Source organism: Notolepis coatsorum (genome assembly GCF_963971535.1).
Source record: "Notolepis coatsorum genome assembly, chromosome: 10".
Taxonomy (NCBI): Eukaryota; Metazoa; Chordata; class Actinopteri; order Aulopiformes; family Paralepididae; genus Notolepis; species Notolepis coatsorum.
Window position 1 is genome coordinate 85,480,537 of NC_140174.1, and position 21,367 is coordinate 85,501,903.

At 50.5% G+C, this 21,367-nt stretch overlaps 1 protein-coding gene across 1 annotated transcript in view; it reads right to left on the minus strand.

Moving 5' to 3' along the window:
* The window catches only part of syde1 (synapse defective Rho GTPase homolog 1), a 106,592-nt gene that overhangs the window by 46,592 nt on the left and 38,633 nt on the right, over nt 1–21,367 (minus strand). Inside the window, 2 exon segments of the mRNA XM_084323240.1 lie at nt 7,572–7,928; nt 8,686–8,814. Coding sequence (XP_084179366.1) covers nt 7,572–7,928; nt 8,686–8,814 — 486 coding nt within the window.

Here is a 21,367-nt window from a genome sequence, read left to right on the forward strand (position 1 = left end):
CCCCAACGGCAAGTTCAAAGACAAGTGCAGGCATGTCGGAACATACCCGGAGTCAGCATAGTGATACCAGACAAGGACTGAGGTTGGGACTAGATATTCACTTAAGTATAAATACAGCGCAAGGTGCGCACACCGTGCGCTTAGCTTCGTGTCTTCGTTCAGTACCTTACCCACCTTCACCACGAGTCAACGTGCAGTGAAGTGAGCAACCTTGCGTCTAACAGAGCATTGAGAACCGCGTGCGAATAGAATGGTAAAAGTGTCAGAGTTTAATGAAGTAACGTTGAGTTCGACTTAATCTAATGTGAAGTAAATAGTCGTTCATTTATTGTATATCGTGCGGCCACAGTTCGTTCGTGCGTAGCATTACCCAGCGGTTCGTCGTGTCTTTAGCTAGTGTACTTAACCAGGGTGTGTGGCCTAAATACATCGCCCACACCCGAGGAGTCCTAGGCGGAGAACCGTTGGACATGTACACAGGAGAATCGGCGTCGGCGATTGCAGAACCATTACTGGTTGGATTATATTGATTTGGAACGTGGTACCCGGAGAAGAGCATCGTTGATTTCCACTATCGTTTGGGATTCAACCTCGTGAGGATTACAACTCGGGCCGGCCTCGTGGACGGAGGCTGGCTAGCTGTCATCAATGCTGTCGAGCATTTGGATTACAATTATTACTTTGCTGCTGATCAAGGGATTTACAAGGACCGACTCCTGTACCTGGAGTCTCTTTATTCCTCATTGAATCAGACGGAGTACCCGAACATTCCTCTACCCTCCAGGCCTTACACCCCCGGAGGGAACCCATTGTCTCCAGGCGGTACCAGTGTTGCCCTATATAGTTGCTACTATACGACAGGTGGTGTCAACTTAGACCCATCGTAGGATTCCTGCTATTCTTAGTGACTCATGCTATTGACTGACTTTACGCCTATTCTTCGCCATACAAGCGCGACCCTAATTCTCATTCTGTAACCTAATGTTGCCTAATAATAATAAATTACCCTCAAATACTATTTCTTTGTCAATGCCGTGTTCTTGTGGGTGTTCACCATCTATATTTGATGTACTGTCTGGCCAGTAATTAAAGTACATAACTAGCAGTGGTTTAATCTATCACAATCTTTAATACAGTCAGGGTTTTGTAACCCCTCAGTTACAATTGGTCCTTCGAGCCGGAGGGTATCAGTGTAATATTTAATATAATATTAATATTGACATGGCCAGCGGTGAACACTCTCCAAGAGGCTCCCCCAAGCTAGAACGCCCGCAGCGCAAACGTCAGCTACCTTCATATCTGGAGGACTTCGCTTTCGTTTTACCCCCTAGCTTATCTAAACAGACGTTAAATACGGATAAAACGGATAGTTTAAGCATGCCCACTCCTATCGACTTGGCGGCCCCGCCAGTAGAGAACCCAGTGGGTTCAAACGAAACTGACTTAGCTCACGGGGGGGACCAAGCGGGACATGACGTGACTATACCTCCAGACAGCGTCACCGGGATAGACCCCGGAGCGCTCCAGGATAAAGAAAGCGCTCCAGGGATAGACCCCGGTGCACAACCAACCCAAGAGCGCGTACCCGAGACAGACCTCGGTGCGCAACCAAGAGAAGAGTACCGCGCTCAAGAGATAGACCTCGGAGCGCGCCAAGAGAACAGGTCTCCACCAAGCCCTGTCTGCGCCCGATCACCTCCGTCAGTGTCATCCCCCAGCGAGGCGGACCAGAGACTGGCGCAAGCCTTGATCGCCACGCTGACAGCTTCAACCGAAAGAGACCGACTCCAGGGTGAGCGCGACCGTCTCCAAGCACAGACGCTTAGTGAGCGCGAACACTCTGCAGCGGAACGAGAGCGCCTCCACGCGCAACTCCAAGCACAAGCCCTTAGTGAGCGCGAACACTCTGCAGTGGAACGAGAACGCATCCGACTAGAAGAGAGTCGCCTCCAGGCTGACGCAGCGATGACCATCAGACTGGAAGAGAGGTGCCTCCAGGCTGAAGAAACCATTCAGCGAGACCGTACCAACGCGCAACGCGATGCACAGCGCGACGCCGCCAATGCACAGCGCGAGGCGGAACGAGACCGCGCCAATGCACAGCGCGAAGCGGAGCGGGACCGCCTGCAGGCGCAGATGATAGAACAATTGATCCAGAGGGCTACCCCCCACTCCTCCACGCGGAGCTCCCGGAGATCATCACGACACGGGTCGAGGGCACCTTCCCCTCCCCGACACATTTACACGGGACCCGCCAGCAGGAAGAACCTGTTCACATCGCCGAGCCCCCCCCCCGACCGGCCTATACGGGACCCAGCCAACAGGAAGCACCTGTCTACGTCGCCGAGCCCCCTCCTCGACCGGTCTATACGGGACCCAGCCAACGGGAAGATCCCGCCTACGTCGCTGAGAGACTAACTAGAAGACTCCAAGACCTAGCGGAGGAAGAGGAGGGATATCAAGCCCACCAGCACGAACCTACTTTGGACCAGGAGGCCCAGTACAGCCCCGACCTCAGCCCCAAGTCACTGCGCTACAAACCCCCGACCCAACACAGGGTTGAGTTTAATACACAGTCGGCACCGAGGAGCAGCACCTGGGGGCCCGGCCTCTGGTACCCACCCAGCACTAACCCACTACCCCACGTACGGGGAGACTCGCCCAGGAGGCCTCTCCCCCTACGCTCATCGGTGTCCCAGCCATCCATGGCGTCTTACCTTGGCACACCGACGTTCCCAGACTTTACGCGCGAGGACAGAGCACAGTACACGGAATTACGCATGTGTTTGGAGACTATGATGTCCGATGTCCACGACGAGTCGTACAAATATGCCATCCTCCTCAAGCATCTCAAGGTGCCCAGAGCGCATAACATAGCGCTGGCATATTCCAACTCAAGCACCCCATACTCCGCGGCTCTGGTGGCCCTCGACCAGTGCTATGGACGCATATGGGATTACGTGATCCAAGAAATACGAGATATCGACCGCCTCCCCCCAGCCAAAGACAATAGAGCACTGGATGACCTCTCTATCAAGGTACAATCCCTCGTGGGGATGCTGGGGTCCCAAAAGGAGAAGGGGAGACATGAACTGTATGCAAATTCTAACGTGGAGCGGATACTGGAGAAGCTCCCTCCAGCCCGTCAAGAGCGTTTTCGGCGGCAGAGAGACCACAGTGACCCCAACGGCCCAGAACCATCCCTCCTAGACCTAGCTGATTTCCTCGCCAGGGAGGTCAGCAGTCTACGACTGGACACATTCGTGTGGAGTGACTCTAGCCCTAGAGATGGACCGCGGAGGTTCAATGACAACCGCCGGTCCGTGACAGTTATGCACCAAGCCGAGGTTGAGCCACGGCAGACGAGCCACAACACCCACGTCAAGGAGAAGTGGAAGATTGTATGCCAGTACTGTGAAAATGAACATTGGCTGTCTCAATGTGACACCTTCAAGAAGCTGACCGCTGACGAGGTGAGTCAGTGGATCAAAGCCAACCGCCGCTACTTCCGCTGCGCGCGCAGCCATATGGCAGCTGAGTGCCGCCTAAAGAAAAGATGCAGCAAGTGCGACGGCGCCCACTTGGAGGTCCTACACGACAGCAACAAGAAGAAACCCGTACCCCCAAGCAGCTCGAGAGTGAACGTCATGTACATAGACCCTGCGAAGAGCGGGAGCTCCCGAGTGCTCATCAAAGTGGTCAGAGTGCTCCTGAGTTACGAGGACAAGGTCCTTGACACTTACGCCGTCCTAGATGATGGGTCTGAAAAGACTCTCCTCCTCGCTTCCGCCGCAGCCCAGTTGGGCCTGCGGGGTAACAAAGAAACAATGACAATCCGTACTATTCAGCGAGACCTGAAAACCATAAAGGGCAAGAACGTCTCATTCAAAATAGCAGCGGTCGGGCAGCCCGAGAAGCGGTACAGCATCACTAAAGCATTTACAGGCCATGACATAGGTCTTTCAAGCTACAACTACCCCATCCCACAGCTGATGGCGAAGTACGAGCACCTACGCAGACTACCTATACCGCTTATCGACGGCGCCACACCGACCCTGCTCATAGGCTCCGACCACGCGGACCTCCTTGTCCCGATCGAGGCGGCCCACATCGGACCTAAAGGATGCCCAGTCGCGGTTCAGACCCGACTGGGGTGGACGCTCCAGGGCCCCCTCTACGGACTTGACAGTCAACCCACGTCTACACGCTGCCTGCACACAAAGGTGAGCGACACAGGCCACTCTCTCGTACAGCCCGTTGAGAGGCTATTGACATTAGACGAGAGGCCTGTGAGAGAACCGTGGGCCCAAGAAGAGGGAGTTCCGAACTCCACCCCCCTCAGCTGCGCTCCAAGCGACGTAGCTGACCTCGAACCCAGCACCCCAAGCTACCTCTTGAGGGTGCGGCCGGACCCGGCCCCTCCTCAGACGGGGCACCGGAAGAACAAGAGGAACAGACGGAGGATGTGGAGACACAGCCAAGCACAGATCAACCAGTCTCAGGCCCGCTTCCTCCTCAGCGACCTACCATCCCTTCCAGCCCGTCAGAAGCGGGTCAAGGACAGGGACAACTTAAAAGTGGACACAGTCGTTATGATCATAGACCAGTCACTACCCCGAGCTATGTGGCCGGCCGGCCGCGTAAGCAAAGTGATCACTGGTGCCGACGGGAAGGTCAGAGCGGCAGAAGTTATTGTCCAGGGGCGGACCTACACCCGACCCGTGGCGAGGCTGATAGAGTTGCCGAGGCTCCCTGACTCCCCTGATGACGATCATGACCCACTGACTTTGTAGATTGCCCTACTCCCCACAACAGACATTGAGCAGTTGACTGGACTATTAATCTGTCTCCCTTAACTAATTAGGTGCGGACTAATTAGGAGGCGGCTGTTGTGAAGGGCCAGATTAAAGTTGAGAATCTACATTTATTGTTTTATATACTTTGTATATTATTTATATATACACGGAATATCCCTTTACCTGCGTTCAAACCAGAGTAATATTCGCTCTCCTATTGGACAGCGCCCCCAGGCGCCAGCGCGCAAGCCCCCAACGGCAAGTTCAAAGACAAGTGCAGGCATGTCGGAACATACCCGGAGTCAGCGTAGTGATACCAGACAAGGACTGAGGTTGGGACTAGATATTCACTTAAGTATAAATACAGCGCAAGGTGCGCACACCGTGCGCTTAGCTTCGTGTCTTCGTTCAGTACCTTACCCACCTTCACCACGAGTCAACGTGCAGTGAAGTGAGCAACCTTGCGTCTAACAGAGCATTGAGAACCGCGTGCGAATAGAATGGTAAAAGTGTCAGAGTTTAATGAAGTAACGTTGAGTTCGACTTAATCTAATATGAAGTAAATAGTCGTTCATTTATTGTATATCGTGCGGCCACAGTTCGTTCGTGCGTAGCATTACCCAGCGGTTCGTCGTGTCTTTAGCTAGTGTACTTAACCAGGGTGTGTGGCCTAAATACGTCGCCCACACCCGAGGAGTCCTAGGCGGAGAACCGTTGGACATGTACACAGGAGAATCGGCGTCGGCGATTGCAGAACCATTACTGGTTGGATTATATTGATTTGGAACGTGGTACCCGGAGAAGAGCATCGTTGATTTCCACTATCGTTTGGGATTCAACCTCGTGAGGATTACAACTCGGGCCGGCCTCGTGGACGGAGGCTGGCTAGCTGTCATCAATGCTGTCGAGCATTTGGATTACAATTATTACTTTGCTGCTGATCAAGGGATTTACAAGGACCGACTCCTGTACCTGGAGTCTCTTTATTCCTCATTGAATCAGACGGAGTACCCAAACATTCCTCTACCCTCCAGGCCTTACACCCCCGGAGGGAACCCATTGTCTCCAGGCGGTACCAGTGTTGCCCTATATAGTTGCTACTATACGACAGGTGGTGTCAACTTAGACCCATCGTAGGATTCCTGCTATTCTTAGTGACTCATGCTATTGACTGACTTTACGCCTATTCTTCGCCATACAAGCGCGACCCTAATTCTCATTCTGTAACCTAATGTTGCCTAATAATAATAAATTACCCTCAAATACTATTTCTTTGTCAATGCCGTGTTCTTGTGGGTGTTCACCATCTATATTTGATGTACTGTCTGGCCAGTAATTAAAGTACATAACTAGCAGTGGTTTAATCTATCACAATCTTTAATACAGTCAGGGTTTTGTAACCCCTCAGTTACAGTTATATTTTAACATCATGGTGATCAATAAGGCAGTCTAACAGAAATATAATCTATGGCTCTATTTTAACATCATGGTGATCAATGAGGCAGTCTAACAGAAATATAATCTATGGTTCTATTTTAGGAGAGGAATAATATAGCTTATAGCAGACTTAATGATTTTACAATATTTTTGCTAATGAAGTGAAATATTTATTATCATCAACTATCCAGTTCGTTTTTATAATGTACCTTTTGGCTACTTCATTGATATTGATCATCATCATTGAACATACAGAGAGAAAGAGAGAGAGGGAGAGAGAGACAGGCTCAGCCCCCCCCCCATAGCACTAGCTTCTAAATTTAAGGTGGGGGGTATCGCGCTCAGCCCCTAGTCGATGACGTCGACATGGTCGACGAATCGTGACAGCCCTAATTCAAATATCTCAGATTAATACATTTCTGTTGCATTTTTATCGAATTAAAAATAAAAGTATGTAAATATACTGTATCTACCTTTTTTATTCAATGTGCAGCATACATTATGGTCAGACATGCTTCTTGTCTTTATATAAGCAAAATTTGATCTTCAAAAAAAATATTTTTCCAAAAACAAGTCTTGAAAAAAGAGGTTGTCTTCTTATATTAGGGTCAATACGGTATGAGGGCCCGTGTCGACCGGGGACGTTTTCTGAGTTGTCAGCTCCTTTCTGTCATTAATTTCTATGCTACAGACGCGACAGGAGCGCTCCTTTTCCCAGCGCCGTGCCTCGCATTTTAGCGCTCTCGGCGGCAGCGTTTTTGGGCGGAGCGCTCCCAGCGCCTAAAGTTGAAACTTGAAACCCAGCGCCGCTCATCAAGGTAACTTTTTTCGACCGACCAATCAACATCGAGGAAGTGGCAGAGCCGTGGCAGTCGCGAGACTCAGGAAAACGCTCTGAGTTTTTTTTTTTGCTTTTCAAAGCGGTTTGTCTTGAAAAAAACGTCCCCGGTGGACACAAAGCCTAAGACACCCACCCCCCTTTTCAAGACTCTTTAAAAAAAATTATAAATAGAAAGAAGTTAATGTTACTCACAAAATCAAATCACATTTAATTATTTTCTCTGAATATATTTGTTTTGTAGCAAATAATTTTGTTGTTGCTGCCATCTTTAGTATTACAGATGTCCCCATTCAAAATGACCACAGTGATCCATCTTATTATATAGACTGTTTCTGGTTAAAATACCACAGCGATCCATCTCATTAGACTGTCTCTGGTTAAACTACCACAGTGATCGATCTCATTATATAGACTGTCTCTGGTTAAACTACCACATTGATCCATCTCATTACATAGACTGTCTCTGGTTAATCTCTGGTAGTACTACAGATAGTTACCTCCTTTACTAGCAGAGCGACCTCGAGACGACCTTCTGAGTGGTCTGGCAGGAGGGGCGGAGCTATCTAGATGATATCTACTGATCACATTCTGATTGGATGATGATGATGATACGTCCTTACAAGTCGACACCCCCTCCTCTGTTCCCCCAGCACCTTTCCCATCATTGCCATGGCGATGCGAGCGTGAGGACCGCAAGCTGAGTTTGCGTCGGAGTTCTGGAAGCTTCTTCATTTTCATGGAGAGTTTACGCACAGTGCCAGGGGATTTTATCCTGTCAATCATGCTGCCGGCCATGCCTTTCTTCTGGGAGGCGGGACTAGATTCTGATGGAGGAGACTCACAATGAAGGCGATCTGAGAGGGAGGGTGAGAAAAAGAGAGTGATAGAGAGAGAGAGAGAGAGAGAGAGTGATAGAGAGAGAGAGAGAGAGAGAGAGAGAGAGAGAGAGAGAGAGAGAGAGAGAGAGAGAGAGAGAGAGAGAGAGAGAGAGAGAGAGAGAAAGAGAGATGTATTATTTGTCATCATTGTATATTATTACATTTATATCAAATATAGAGGTGACAGAATGTGCTGGTGGTCAGAGAGACCCTCCTATAATCAGAAAGTCACAGGTTTGAGCCCAATGCAACAACCAATGTGTGTCCACCTTGTTAAACTGTCCTTGAGCAAGGCACTGAATGACTACCTACTCCAGAGGTGCTCACAAATGTCTGACTCTGCGCTCTGAGCCCTCTGGTGAAATGTCTACATGTATGTGTATCTCAGAGGGAGATATTAATGTCTACATGTATGTGTGTCTCAGAGGGAGATATTAATGTCTACATGTATGTCTGTCTCAGAGAGATATTAATGTCTACATGTATGTGTGTCTCAGAGAGATATTAATGTCTACATGTATGTGTATCTCAGAGGGAGATATTAATGTCTACATGTATGTGTATCTCAGAGGGAGATATTAATGTCTACATGTATGTCTGTCTCAGAGAGAGAAATGTGTGAGATTGATACCTCAGAGAAACACAGAGAAAGAGAAAGAGATTCCTCATTCCACTGGCTGGAAGATGGAGATGGGAGGTAGGAGATCAGAACAAACCTGCAGGTATGTCCTACCTGTGTTTTCTGCTGTGATGTCATCAGTACGTTGACTACTGATTGGACTAGCACTGCTCTTTGGACAGTCGCTGTTGTGGCGCTCTGTTGGTCCACTCAATGTAGCCTCCGTCCCCACCCCGACCCCACCTGGGAGCAGAAACAGGGAGTGACCACAGTTAACACAAAACATACTCCTGAGCTTATATACAACAGTCACCACAGTGAAGAACGTTCTCCTGAGCTTATATACAACAGTCACCACAGTGAAGAACGTTCTCCTGAGCTTATATACAACAGTCACCACAGTGAAGAACGTTCTCCTGAGCTTAAATACAACAGACTCACCACAGTGAAGAACATTCTCCTGAGCTTATATACAACAGTCACCACAGTGAAGAACGTTCTCCTGAGCTTATATACAACAGTCACCACAGTGAAGAACGTTCTCCTGAGCTTATATACAACAGTCACCACAGTGAAGAACGTTCTCCTGAGCTTATATACAACAGTCACCACAGTGAAGAACGTTCTCCTGAGCTTAAATACAACAGTCACCACAGTGAAGAACGTTCTCCTGAGCTTATATACAACAGTCACCACAGTGAAGAACGTTCTCCTGAGCTTATATACAACAGTCACCACAGTGAAGAACGTTCTCCTGAGCTTATATACAACAGTCACCACAGTGAAGAACGTTCTCCTGAGCTTATATACAACAGTCACCACAGTGAAGAACGTTCTCCTGAGCTTAAATACAACAGACTCACCACAGTGAAGAACGTTCTCCTGAGCTTATATACAACAGTCACCACAGTGAAGAACGTTCTCCTGAGCTTATATACAACAGTCACCACAGTGAAGAACGTTCTCCTGAGCTTATATACAACAGTCACCACAGTGAAGAACGTTCTCCTGAGCTTATATACAACAGTCACCACAGTGAAGAACGTTCTCCTGAGCTTAAATACAACAGTCACCACAGTGAAGAATGTTCTTCTGAGCTTATATACAACAGTCACCACAGTGAAGAACGTTCTCCTGAGCTTATATACAACAGTCACCACAGTGAAGAACGTTCTCCTGAGCTTAAATACAACAGTCACCACAGTGAAGAACGTTCTCCTGAGCTTATATACAACAGTCACCACAGTGAAGAACGTTCTCCTGAGCTTATATACAACAGTCACCACAGTGAAGAACGTTCTCCTGAGCTTATATACAACAGTCACCACAGTGAAGAACGTTCTCCTGAGCTTAAATACAACAGACTCACCACAGTGAAGAACGTTCTCCTGAGCTTATATACAACAGTCACCACAGTGAAGAACGTTCTCCTGAGCTTATATACAACAGTCACCACAGTGAAGAACGTTCTCCTGAGCTTATATACAACAGTCACCACAGTGAAGAACGTTCTCCTGAGCTTATATACAACAGTCACCACAGTGAAGAACGTTCTCCTGAGCTTAAATACAACAGTCACCACAGTGAAGAATGTTCTTCTGAGCTTATATACAACAGTCACCACAGTGAAGAACGTTCTCCTGAGCTTATATACAACAGTCACCACAGTGAAGAACGTTCTCCTGAGCTTATATACAACAGTCACCACAGTGAAGAACGTTCTCCTGAGCTTATATACAACAGTCACCAGTGAAGAACGTTCTCCTGAGCTTAAATACAACAGTCATCACAGTGAAGAACGTTCTCCTGAGCTTAAATACAACAGTCACCACAGTGAAGAACGTTCTCCTGAGCTTATATACAACAGTCACCACAGTGAAGAACGTTCTCCTGAGCTTATATACAACAGTCACCACAGTGAAGAACGTTCTCCTGAGCTTAAATACAACAGTCACCACAGTGAAGAACGTTCTCCTGAGCTTAAATACAACAGTCACCACAGTGAAGAACGTTCTCCTGAGCTTATATACAACAGTCACCACAGTGAAGAACGTTCTCCTGAGCTTATATACAACAGTCACCACAGTGAAGAACGTTCTCCTGAGCTTATATACAACAGTCACCACAGTGAAGAACGTTCTCCTGAGCTTAAATACAACAGTCACCACAGTGAAGAACGTTCTCCTGAGCTTATATACAACAGTCACCACAGTGAAGAACGTTCTCCTGAGCTTAAATACAACAGTCATTACAGTGAAGAACGTTCTCCTGAGCTTAAATACAACAGTCACCACAGTGAAGAACGTTCTCCTGAGCTTATATACAACAGTCACCAGTGAAGAACGTTCTCCTGAGCTTAAATACAACAGTCACCACAGTGAAGAACATTGCACTTCCGCGTTACATTGAGCTCATGTAGGAGAGAGCGGGGGGAGAAAATGAATGAATGTGGATGAGAGCCTTGACATTAAGTGGTTGCAGATACGGCTGTGGAGGTGCTGGAGACATGATCCAATAGACTTTTATACGCATGAGTCTCCTGAACACGGAGCGACAGATTCCACTTTGGCACTTTCTCGGCCAAGCTATAGTCGCTTTCCCGCACCTACTCCTGAACTACGCATGCACAGATTGATCAACCTAGACTCTGTGGGCAATCTGTGCATGCAGAGTTCAGGAGTAGGTGCGTAAAAGTGACTATAGCTCGGCAGAGAAAGTGCCGATCGACTTGCGATTGGTCACTCCGTGTTCAGGAGACTCAGGCGTATAAAAGACTATTGGATCATGTCTCCAGCACCTCCACAGCCGTAGCTACAACCACTTAATGTCAAGGCTCTCATCCACATTCATTAATCCCCCCCCCCTGCTCTCTCTGCCATGATTTCAGAATACCGGAAGTGTTGCATGGTCTATAGTCCCCAGTTTTGCGTGATGGTGGCACTAGAGGAAAGGTCATAGGGTCATACATGTGCAACGCAAATTTGAAAGGATTCCAATGAAAGCTATTCAAGTTATCATGTTCACACAAAAGGTCTGTGGCGGACTAATCTAAATCTAATCTTATTGTTATGAAGGATCAGATTAAACCGAATATATATATTTATTACTTGAGATATATTGTATAATATTTGTATATCGTCTGATATCCCTTGTATATTCTTTGTACATATACACGGAATATCCCTTTACCTAGTACAGACCATAATATTTCGTTCTCCTATTGGACAGCGGTCCCTTAGGCGCCACTGCCATACCCCCAATGTCTAGTTCAAAGTCACCGCCAAAGACATGCCTGGACATGACCGGCTCTGCGCAAGAATACGAGACAGAAATGAGGCTGGTACTAGATTGTTCACCTAACGTATAAATACGGCGCAGGTGAATACAGAAGTATGTTACCCAATAAGTTGAAGCCTCACACCACGATACAACGTGCTGTGAAGTGGGCCCGTTTTGCCCCAAATTAGAGCCTTGAGACCGCGTGCGAATTGATAGCTGAAGTGTCAGAGTTTGACGCTGTATCGTCGAGTTCGACCTATTCTATTATTTCAGTAATAGTCTATTTATGTATAGTGTATCGTGCGGCTACCGTTCTACAGTGACCAGCATTACCAACGCTTCCTCATACCAGCTAGTGTGCTTATCCAGGCTGGGCGGCTTAACCTGGTGCCGTCATCCGAGGAGCCCTAGACGAGGACCGTGTGGATATGTACACTGGATAACCTACCCGACGACTACAGAGCCCTTTTCGGCTGGATTATATTTGCTTTGGTCCTGTAGCTGATGGAGCGGAGAATCGTCTACACCCACAATTGTGTGGGATTTACCCTGTGAGGAGCAACGTCGAGCCCGCCTCTAGGACGCCTGAGGCTGGCTAGCTTTCTTCCATGCGGAGCTGCATACCGGAGAATAGCTGTTGTTCGTCTGCGGATCAAGAGATTATTGCACTGTCTCCTGTACCTGGAGTCTCCTTATTCTTCGTTGACCCAGACTTTCGTTACCGACAAATCCTCTCCCCTGCTGGCCTACAACCGGAGGGACCCTACTAGTATCTCCCGCTGCCCTACTAGTGTACCATAGATATAATTCCTACGATACAGGTGGTATTCATTATCTCCTGCGTAATATTCGAATGGACTTACGCTCTTGACCTATTCATGCACATTCTTCGCCTTACAAGCGCGACTCTAAGTAAAGTAATGTAATATAATCTTATTGCTGCTAATAAATATTCTTCTAAACGAGTACTTGTGTGAAACCGTGTTATTGTGGATGTGTTCATCTCATATACCTGTGTACTGTATGGCCAGTAGTAATGTACATAAGACAGTCGTGGTTTAATGATACCATACTTATTCAATACAGTCAGGGAATTGTACCCCTCAGTTACAATTGGTCCTTCGAGCCGGAGGGTAATTAGCGTAATATTAATATAATATTAATATTAACATGGCCAATGATGAACACTCCACAAACGGTTCTCCTAAGCTAGATCGCCCGGAGCGCAGACGGCAGCCACCTCGTTACCTAGAGGACTACACTGCCAGTCTACTACCTAACTTTATACAGACGTTAAACGCGGAAAAAGCGGATAGTAAAAGTATGTCAAACCCTACCGACCAGGCGACCCCGCCAGTAGAGACCCTAGTGGGTTCTAACGTAACTGACCAAGCTCACGGGGGGGACCAGGAGGGACCTGACATGACTTTACCCCCCGCCAACGTCGACGAGGCAGTCCCCGGAGAGCTCCAGGATAAAGAAAGCCCTCCAGGGACGGAGCCCGACCCACCACCAGAAGAGACGCGCACCCAGGAGATAGACCTCCTCGGAGCGCGACAGGAGAACGGATCTCCAACGAGCACTGCCAGAAGCCGATCACCTCCATCAGTGTCTTCCCCCAGCGAGGCGGACAAGATGCTGGCGCAGGCCTTTATCGCCACCCTGGCAGCCTCCACTGAACGCGATCGACTCCAAGCACAGACGCTTAGCGAGCGCGAACATTCTTCCATGGAACAAGAGCGCCTCCGCGCGCAACACCAAAGTGAGCGCGAACAATCTGCAGACGAAAGAGAACGCTTCCACGCGCAACTCCAAGCGCAAGCCCTTAGTGAACGCGAACACTCTGCGACCCAGCGAGAGCGCTTCCAGGCGCAGCAAAGGAGTGACGACGACCGCATACGCCTGGAGACCAGACGCCTCCAGACGGAAGAGAATATGAGACCGCGCCGAAGCCCAGCGCGGCGCCGCCGATGCACAGCGCGGAGCCGCCAATGCACAGCGCGACGCAGCCCAAGCCCAGCGCGAAGCAGAGCGCGACCTCGCTCACATCAAGCGCAAAGCCGAGCGCGACCGATTACAAGCGCAGATAATGGAGCAACTGATTGCCAAGGTAACCCCCCCTCCCTCCACACGGAGCTCCAGGGCCTCGTCAAGACAAGGGTCTAGGGCACCCTCCCCTACCCGATCAAGCGACCCTGAGCCCGGTCAACCGAAAGAGCCTATACACCTCTCCGAACCCCCTCCCCGACCGGTCCATGCGAGACCCAGCAACAGGGAAGAACCGGCCTACGCCGCTGAGAGACTAAATAGAAGATTACAGGATCTAGATGACCTGGCAGAGGAAGAAGAAGAGGGAGAGGAGGAAAGTCAAGCCCAACAGCAGCATCGTACTCCACAGGACCAGGAGGTCCAGTACAGCCCAGACTTTACCCCCGCGGCTCTGCGCTACAGACCCCCGACTCAATTCACGGGTGAGCTTGACGCACGACCAGCCCAGAGGAACAGCACCTGGATACACGGGCCTTGGTACCCGACAGGTACCAGCCCACCACGACACGTAAGAGGAGACTCGCCTAGGAGGCCTCTCCTCCAACGCTCACCGATGTGCCAGCCATCCATGGCATCGTACCTTGGCACACCGACGTTCCCGGACTTCACACACGAGAACAGAGCACAGTACACAGAGCTACGAATGTGCTTAGAGACAATGATGTCCGATGTACCAGATGAACCGTACAAGTATGCTATCCTACTCAAGCACCTGAAGGTGCCCAGAGCGCACAATATAGCGCTGGCATATTCCACCTCTACTACCCCATACACCGCGGCTCTAGCAGCCCTCGACCAACGTTATGGACGCATATGGGACTACGTAATACAAGAGATAAGGAATATTGACCGCCTACCCCCAGCCACAGACAATCGCTTACTAGATGACCTCTCTATCAAGGTACAATCCCTGGTAGGGATGCTGGGGGCACAGAAGGAAAAGGGTATGCACGAACTGTACGCAAACTCTAATGTTGAGAGGATATTAGAGAAGCTTCCGCCCGCCCGACAAGAGCGCTTCAGGCGGCAAAGAGACCACCGTGATCCTAACGGTCCCGAGCCATCCCTCCTAGACCTAGCCGACTTCCTCGCGAGAGAAGTCAGCAGCCTACGATTGGATACGTTCGTGCGGAGCGCACCAAGCTCCAGAGAGGGACCTAGGAGAGCAAACGATGGCCGCAGGCTGGTGACCGTCATGCACCAAGCCGAATCAGTACCGAGCAACAAGAACCACAGTACCCCCTCGATGAAAGAGAAGTGGAAGATTGTATGCCCGTACTGCGAAAAGGAACACTGGCTGTCACACTGTGACACGTTCAAGAAGATGACCGCCGACGAGGTGAGTCAATGGATAAAGTCCAACCGCCGCTGTTACCGATGTGCGCGCAGTCACATGGCAGCCGAGTGCCGCTTAAAGAAGAGGTGTAGTCGGTGTGACGGAGCCCACTTGGACGTTTTACATGACAGTAACAGAAGAAAGCCTGCACCCTCAAGCAGCACAAAGGCAAGTGTTATGTACATTGACCCCGCCAGCAGCGGGGGCGCCCGGGTGCTCTTGAAGGTGGTCTGCGTAACATTGAGTTACGAAGACAAGGTCATGGACACCTACGCCGTCCTTGACGACGGGTCAGAGAAGACCCTTCTCCTCGCGTCCGCTGCGGCCCAGCTGGGGCTGCGGGGGAGCGAAGAAACGATGACGATTCGGACTATAAGAAGAGACCTGAAGACGATCAAGGGCGAGAACGTCTCCTTCACTATCGCAGCAAGCGGGCAGCCAGAGAGACGGTATAGGATCACTAACGCTTTCACCAGCCAAGACATAGGCCTGTCGCAGTACACCTACCCCATCGCCAAGCTGATGGATAAATACGTGCACCTGCGTCAACTACCTATACCGCTCATAGACGGTGCCACCTGACCCTGCTGATAGGATCCGACCATGCACACCTCATCGTCCCGATGGACCGGGTCCACACTGGGCCCAGAGGCTGTCCAGCAGCAGTCGAGACCCGCCTAGGATGGACACTACAAGGCCCCCTCTCCAGGTCTCCCAACCGAACAGCAGCCACTAGCTGCCTCCACTCCAGAGTGACAGAAGAAGACACCACCCTCCTACAGCACGTCGAGAGGCTATGGACACTAGAGACAATGCCCTTTAAGAACGAAAAGAAACACATTCGTTCCAAGGAAGACATTTATGCTATAGCCCTCCTCGAGCAGGGGACAAAGAGAGTCAAAGTCAACGGAGTGATGAGATACGCAACTCCACTCCTGAGGCGAGAGGGTATGCCTACCTTCCACGCCCCAAACGAAGCGACGGAGCGGTATCTATCGAACACAGAGCGGCGCCTAGCCAGAGACCCCGCTCAAGCTACTGTGTACCGCGCTGAGATTAACAAGCTAATCACAGCGGGACACATAAAGAGAATTGACATTAAAGAGGCCGATCAGACGACCGAATCATGGTACGTGCCGCACCACAAAGTCCACCACAACGGCAAGGATCGTATTGTGTTTAACTGCAGCTACCAGATCGGATCACAAAATCTGAATAAAGAGCTCTTGCCCGGCCCAACACTCGGCCCCTCTCTACTAGGCGTGTTGCTACGTTTCCGCCAAGACAAGGTGGCCATCAGCGGCGACATCAAAGGGATATTCCTGCAGGTGCGACTAGTGGAAGAGGACAAGCCCCTGCTGCGGTTCTTATGGAGAGAGAGGATCGGGGATGAGCAACCATCCATCTATCAATGGGAAGTCCTCCCTTTCGGAACCACATGCAGCCCATGCTGTGCTACGTTTGCACTGCAAAAACACGTCGCAGAGGACCCAGCAGCTGATGAAGAGGTCTGACAAAGTGTAGGAAATAGTTTCTACGTGGACAACTGTCTGCAAAGCGTCTCGACGCCAGAAGAAGCCGAGGCCCTCCTACTCAAGCTCCGCGCCTCCTTGATCAAAGGCGGCTTTGATCTCCAGCAGTGGGCCAGCAGCGACCCTCAAGTATTGCGCAGCCTCTCCCCAGAGGACAAGGCAGCAAGCAGCGAGACCTGGATGGCGACCATCCCAGGAGAAGCCCAAGAAATGACATTAGGACTAGTCTGGCGCTTCAAAACAGACTCGCTCCATTATAAACACACACCCCTGACCAAGGAGCAGGGAAGGTCGACTTCACTACCGACCACAAGACGGAGTGTATACAGAACACTCGCCAGACAATATGACCCGTTGGGATGTATTCTACCTTACACCACCAGGGCAAAGATGATTGTGCGAGCGCTATGGGACAAGGACCAGGGCTGGGATGACCCCATACCCGAACACCTTGCCTCCACATGGAGAGAGTGGGAGACAGAACTCAACTCGCTCCCAGGTGTCAACATACGCCGCAGCTACTTCCCACCCACAGTGAGGCCGGAGACGTGTCAGATGGACCTGCACGTCTTCAGCGACGCCTCCGAAGTAGCCTACGGTTCGGTGGCCTACTTGCGGGCCCGAGAGGAGGGAGGAGAAATACATACTGCCTTCATCCTGGCTCGCTCAAGAATAGCCCCCCGCAAGCAACAATCTATCCCGCGTCTAGAGCTCTGCGCAGCCCTAGCAGGAGCGCAACTCGCCACGTTAATCCAACGTGAACTCACCATCCCGGTGCAAAGAACAATCCTGTGGTCAGACTCCATGACCGTACTCACATGGATCCAGTCCGATTCGTGTAGATACAAGGTCTTCGTGGGAGTCAGAATCACAGCGATCCAAGAGTTAACAGAAGCAGCATGCTGGAGGTATGTGGACACAAAACAGAACCCAGCTGACGTCATCACACGGGGAATGTCCCTGGATGACCTCACCCGTCACAATCTCTATAGTGACGGTCCCGAGTTCCTCAAGCTCCCGGAAGAAGAGTGGCTTACACCCACCCCACGGGAGGCGAGTGAAGAGGAGGCAGAGAAGAAGAAATCTATGTTCTGTGGGTTGACACACACACTCGTCCCCACAGATCCCAACATAGATGACTGCCTCACCCTTGAGAGTGCGCAGTTAAAGACATTCCTGTGGCACCACCCAGAGGTTCCGTCCACTACTGACATTACTGCAGCTAACTACGAAGAAGCAGAACTCCTTCTGCTACAGCGAGCCCAAAGAGACTCGTTCCCCGACGAGCTAGACTGTCTGCAGGGATCAAAGCCAGTCCTGTCAGACAGCAGACTGCTCCACTTGGCCCCTGAGAGCGACGCCCATAATCTCATCAGAGTGGGTGGTCGTCTGAGGAGAGCCCCAGACTTAACGGATGACGTCAAGTACCCGATAGTCTTAAACAGCCGACACAAGGTCACAGAGCTCATCATAAAGAAATACGACGAGGACGTGCACCACGCCGGGGCAGAGAGAGTCTTCGCGGAGATCAGACGTCGTTATTGGATACTGCAAGGAAGAGAAGCAGTACGACGTTTCCAGCGGACCTGTCTAGACTGTCGTAAATGGCGAGCACAGCCCAGTATACCCCGGATGGCTGACCTACCCCCCTGTCGCCTCCGACTCGGCGACAAGCCTTTTCACTCCACCGGTATGGACTGTTTCGGCCCGCTGTATGTAAAGAAAGGAAGAAGGACGGAGAAGCGGTGGGGTATTGTATTCAAATGCATGACCACCCGAGCGATACACATAGAACTCCTTCCAACCATGAGTACGGACTCATTCCTTATGGCCTTCCAGAGATTCACATCGCGGAAAGGAAAACCGTCTATATTATTGTCTGATCACGGGACAAACTTCAAAGGCGGAGAAAGAGAGCTGAGAGAGAGCTTCCAAGCTATGGGCCCAGAACTTAAGACCCACCTCGCTCCCTATCAGATTGATTTCCAGTTTAACCCCCCGAATGCACCTCACTTCGGTGGAACTTGGGAACGAGAAGTACGTTCAATAAAGACAGCCCTGTACGCCGTGCTTGGGGCCCAGACCGTGGCGGAAGAAGTCCTCACGACAGTCCTCACGGAGATCGAGGGAGTATTGAACTCAAAGCCCCTCGGTTACGTCTCAAGTGATGTAGCAGATGTCGACCCAGTCACCCCCAACACTCTCTTGATGGGGCGGCTGGACCCCGCGCTCCCACAGACAGTGTACAGGCCTGAAGAAGCGAACGGCCGAAGAATGTGGAGGTACAGTCAAGTATTGGCTGACAAGTTTTGGAACAGTTTCCTCCTCCACTATCTACCGTCTCTACAGACCCGCCAGAAATGGGTAAAAGAAAGAGACAATTTGACGGAAGGTACAGTCGTCATGATTATCGACCAGTCACTACCCCGAGCTATGTGGCCGGCCGGCCGCGTAAGCAAAGTGATCACTGGTGCCGACGGAAAGGTCAGAGCGGCAGAAGTGCTCGGCCAAGGGCGGACATACACCCGGCCCGTGGCGAGGCTGATAGAGTTGCCAAGGCTCCCCGACTCTCTCGATGACGACCATGACCCCCCGACTTTGTGAACTGCCCTACCCTCACAACGGACATTGAGTAGTGGACAGTGCGGTTAATCTGTCTCTGCTTATCTAATTAGGTGCGGACTAATTAGGAGGCGGCTGTTACGAAGGATCAGATTAAACCGAATATATATATTTATTACTTGAGATATATTGTATAATATTTGTATATCGTCTGATATCCCTTGTATATTCTTTGTACATATACACGGAATATCCCTTTACCTTTGCGATCTTCTTTGAGGAAAAAGTGGAGAACATCCGCAGCTCCTTCTCCCAACCCCCACCCATTCCAAATGCTGAATCGAGAACCTCATCCTTCACTCTGTCATCTTTCTCTCCCATTACAGAAGCAGAGACCCTGACACTGGTAACGTCAAACCGTCCGACTACTTGCCAGCTGGACCAGCTACCCTCCCCACTCCTCCAGACCATAGCACCAGACATCCTCCCATTCCTAACTGCAACCATCAACTCCTCACTCAACTCGGGGGTGGTCCCCACCTCCCTAAAACAAGCCAGAGTCACGCCGCTCATAAAAAAACCAACCCTGAACCCTACTGTCATAGGCAACTACCGTCCTGTCTCTCTTCTCTCCTTCCTTTCTAAAACACTTGAACGTGCTGTATCCAACCAACTTACTACTTATCTCTTACAGAATGACCTCCTAGACCCTAATCAGTCAGGCTTCAGGACTGGTCACTCCACAGAGACAGCCCTCATTGCGGTCACAGAGGCACTTCACTTAGCAAAAGCGAAAGGCCTCTCCTCTGTCCTGATTCTCCTAGATCTATCTGCAGCCTTCGACACAGTCAACCACCAGATCCTCCTTGCGGCCCTCGCAGGAATGGGAGTGGCTGGCTCTGCGCTGACATGGCTGTCATCATACCTCAATGACCGCTCCTACCAAGTGTCATGGAGAGGGACCCTGTCGGCCACCCGCCCCCTGCGGACGGGTGTCCCCCAGGGCTCGGTTTTAGGACCCCTTCTCTTCTCCCTCTACACTAAATCACTGGGTAACATTATCACGTCTCATGGCTTCTCCTACCATTGTTATGCCGACGATACTCAACTCTTCCTCTCCTTCCCTCCCTCAGATATCCACGTCTCTGTGCGGATCTCGGCCTGTCTGTCCGACATCTCAGCCTGGATGACGTCCAACCACCTCAAACTGAACCTAAGCAAAACAGAATTGCTCCACCTGCCGGCCAAATCCTCCCCCCTAACCGACCTTTCAATCACAGTCGAGAATGCAGCTGTGACTGCGTCCCCGACCGCCAAGAACCTTGGTGTTGTCCTCGACGACCAGTTGAACTTCTCTGCTCACATCGCAGCGACGACCAGAACCTGCCGATTCCTCCTGAGCAACGTCAGAAGGATACGCCCCTTCCTGACAAAAGAAGCCACCCAACTCCTCGTCCAATCAACAGTCATCTCCCGCCTCGACTACTGCAATGCACTGCTCGCTGGCCTCCCGGCCACTGCCACTAAGCCTCTTCAACTCATTCAGAACGCAGCGGCCCGCCTGATCTCAAACCTACCGAAGTCGGCCCATGTCACCCCACTTCTTAGGGACCTGCACTGGCTCCCCATTGCTGCACGAATCCGCTTCAAGGCCCTCGACCTAGCATACCGTGCGGCAAAGGGAACCGCTCCCGCCTACCTCCGGTCAATGGTCTCTAACTACACACCCTCAAGACCCCTACGCTCTGCATCTTCTGGCCGCCTCAGACCTACTCCTATCCAAGCTCCGGGAGGGTCATCAAAGAGAAGTCGCCTATTCTCAGTCCTTGCCCCACAATGGTGGAATGAACTACCCACCCCAGTTAGGACAGCCGAATCACGTCCAATCTTTCGCCGTCGACTAAAGACGCACTTCTTCAACCATTATCTGAATTAAAAAAAAAAAAAAAAAAAAAAAAAAATCTAACCCTAACTAACCGTACTGTCATGCACTTGTCCTAATAAACTAACCTACACTGTAGCACTCAACACTTTGATG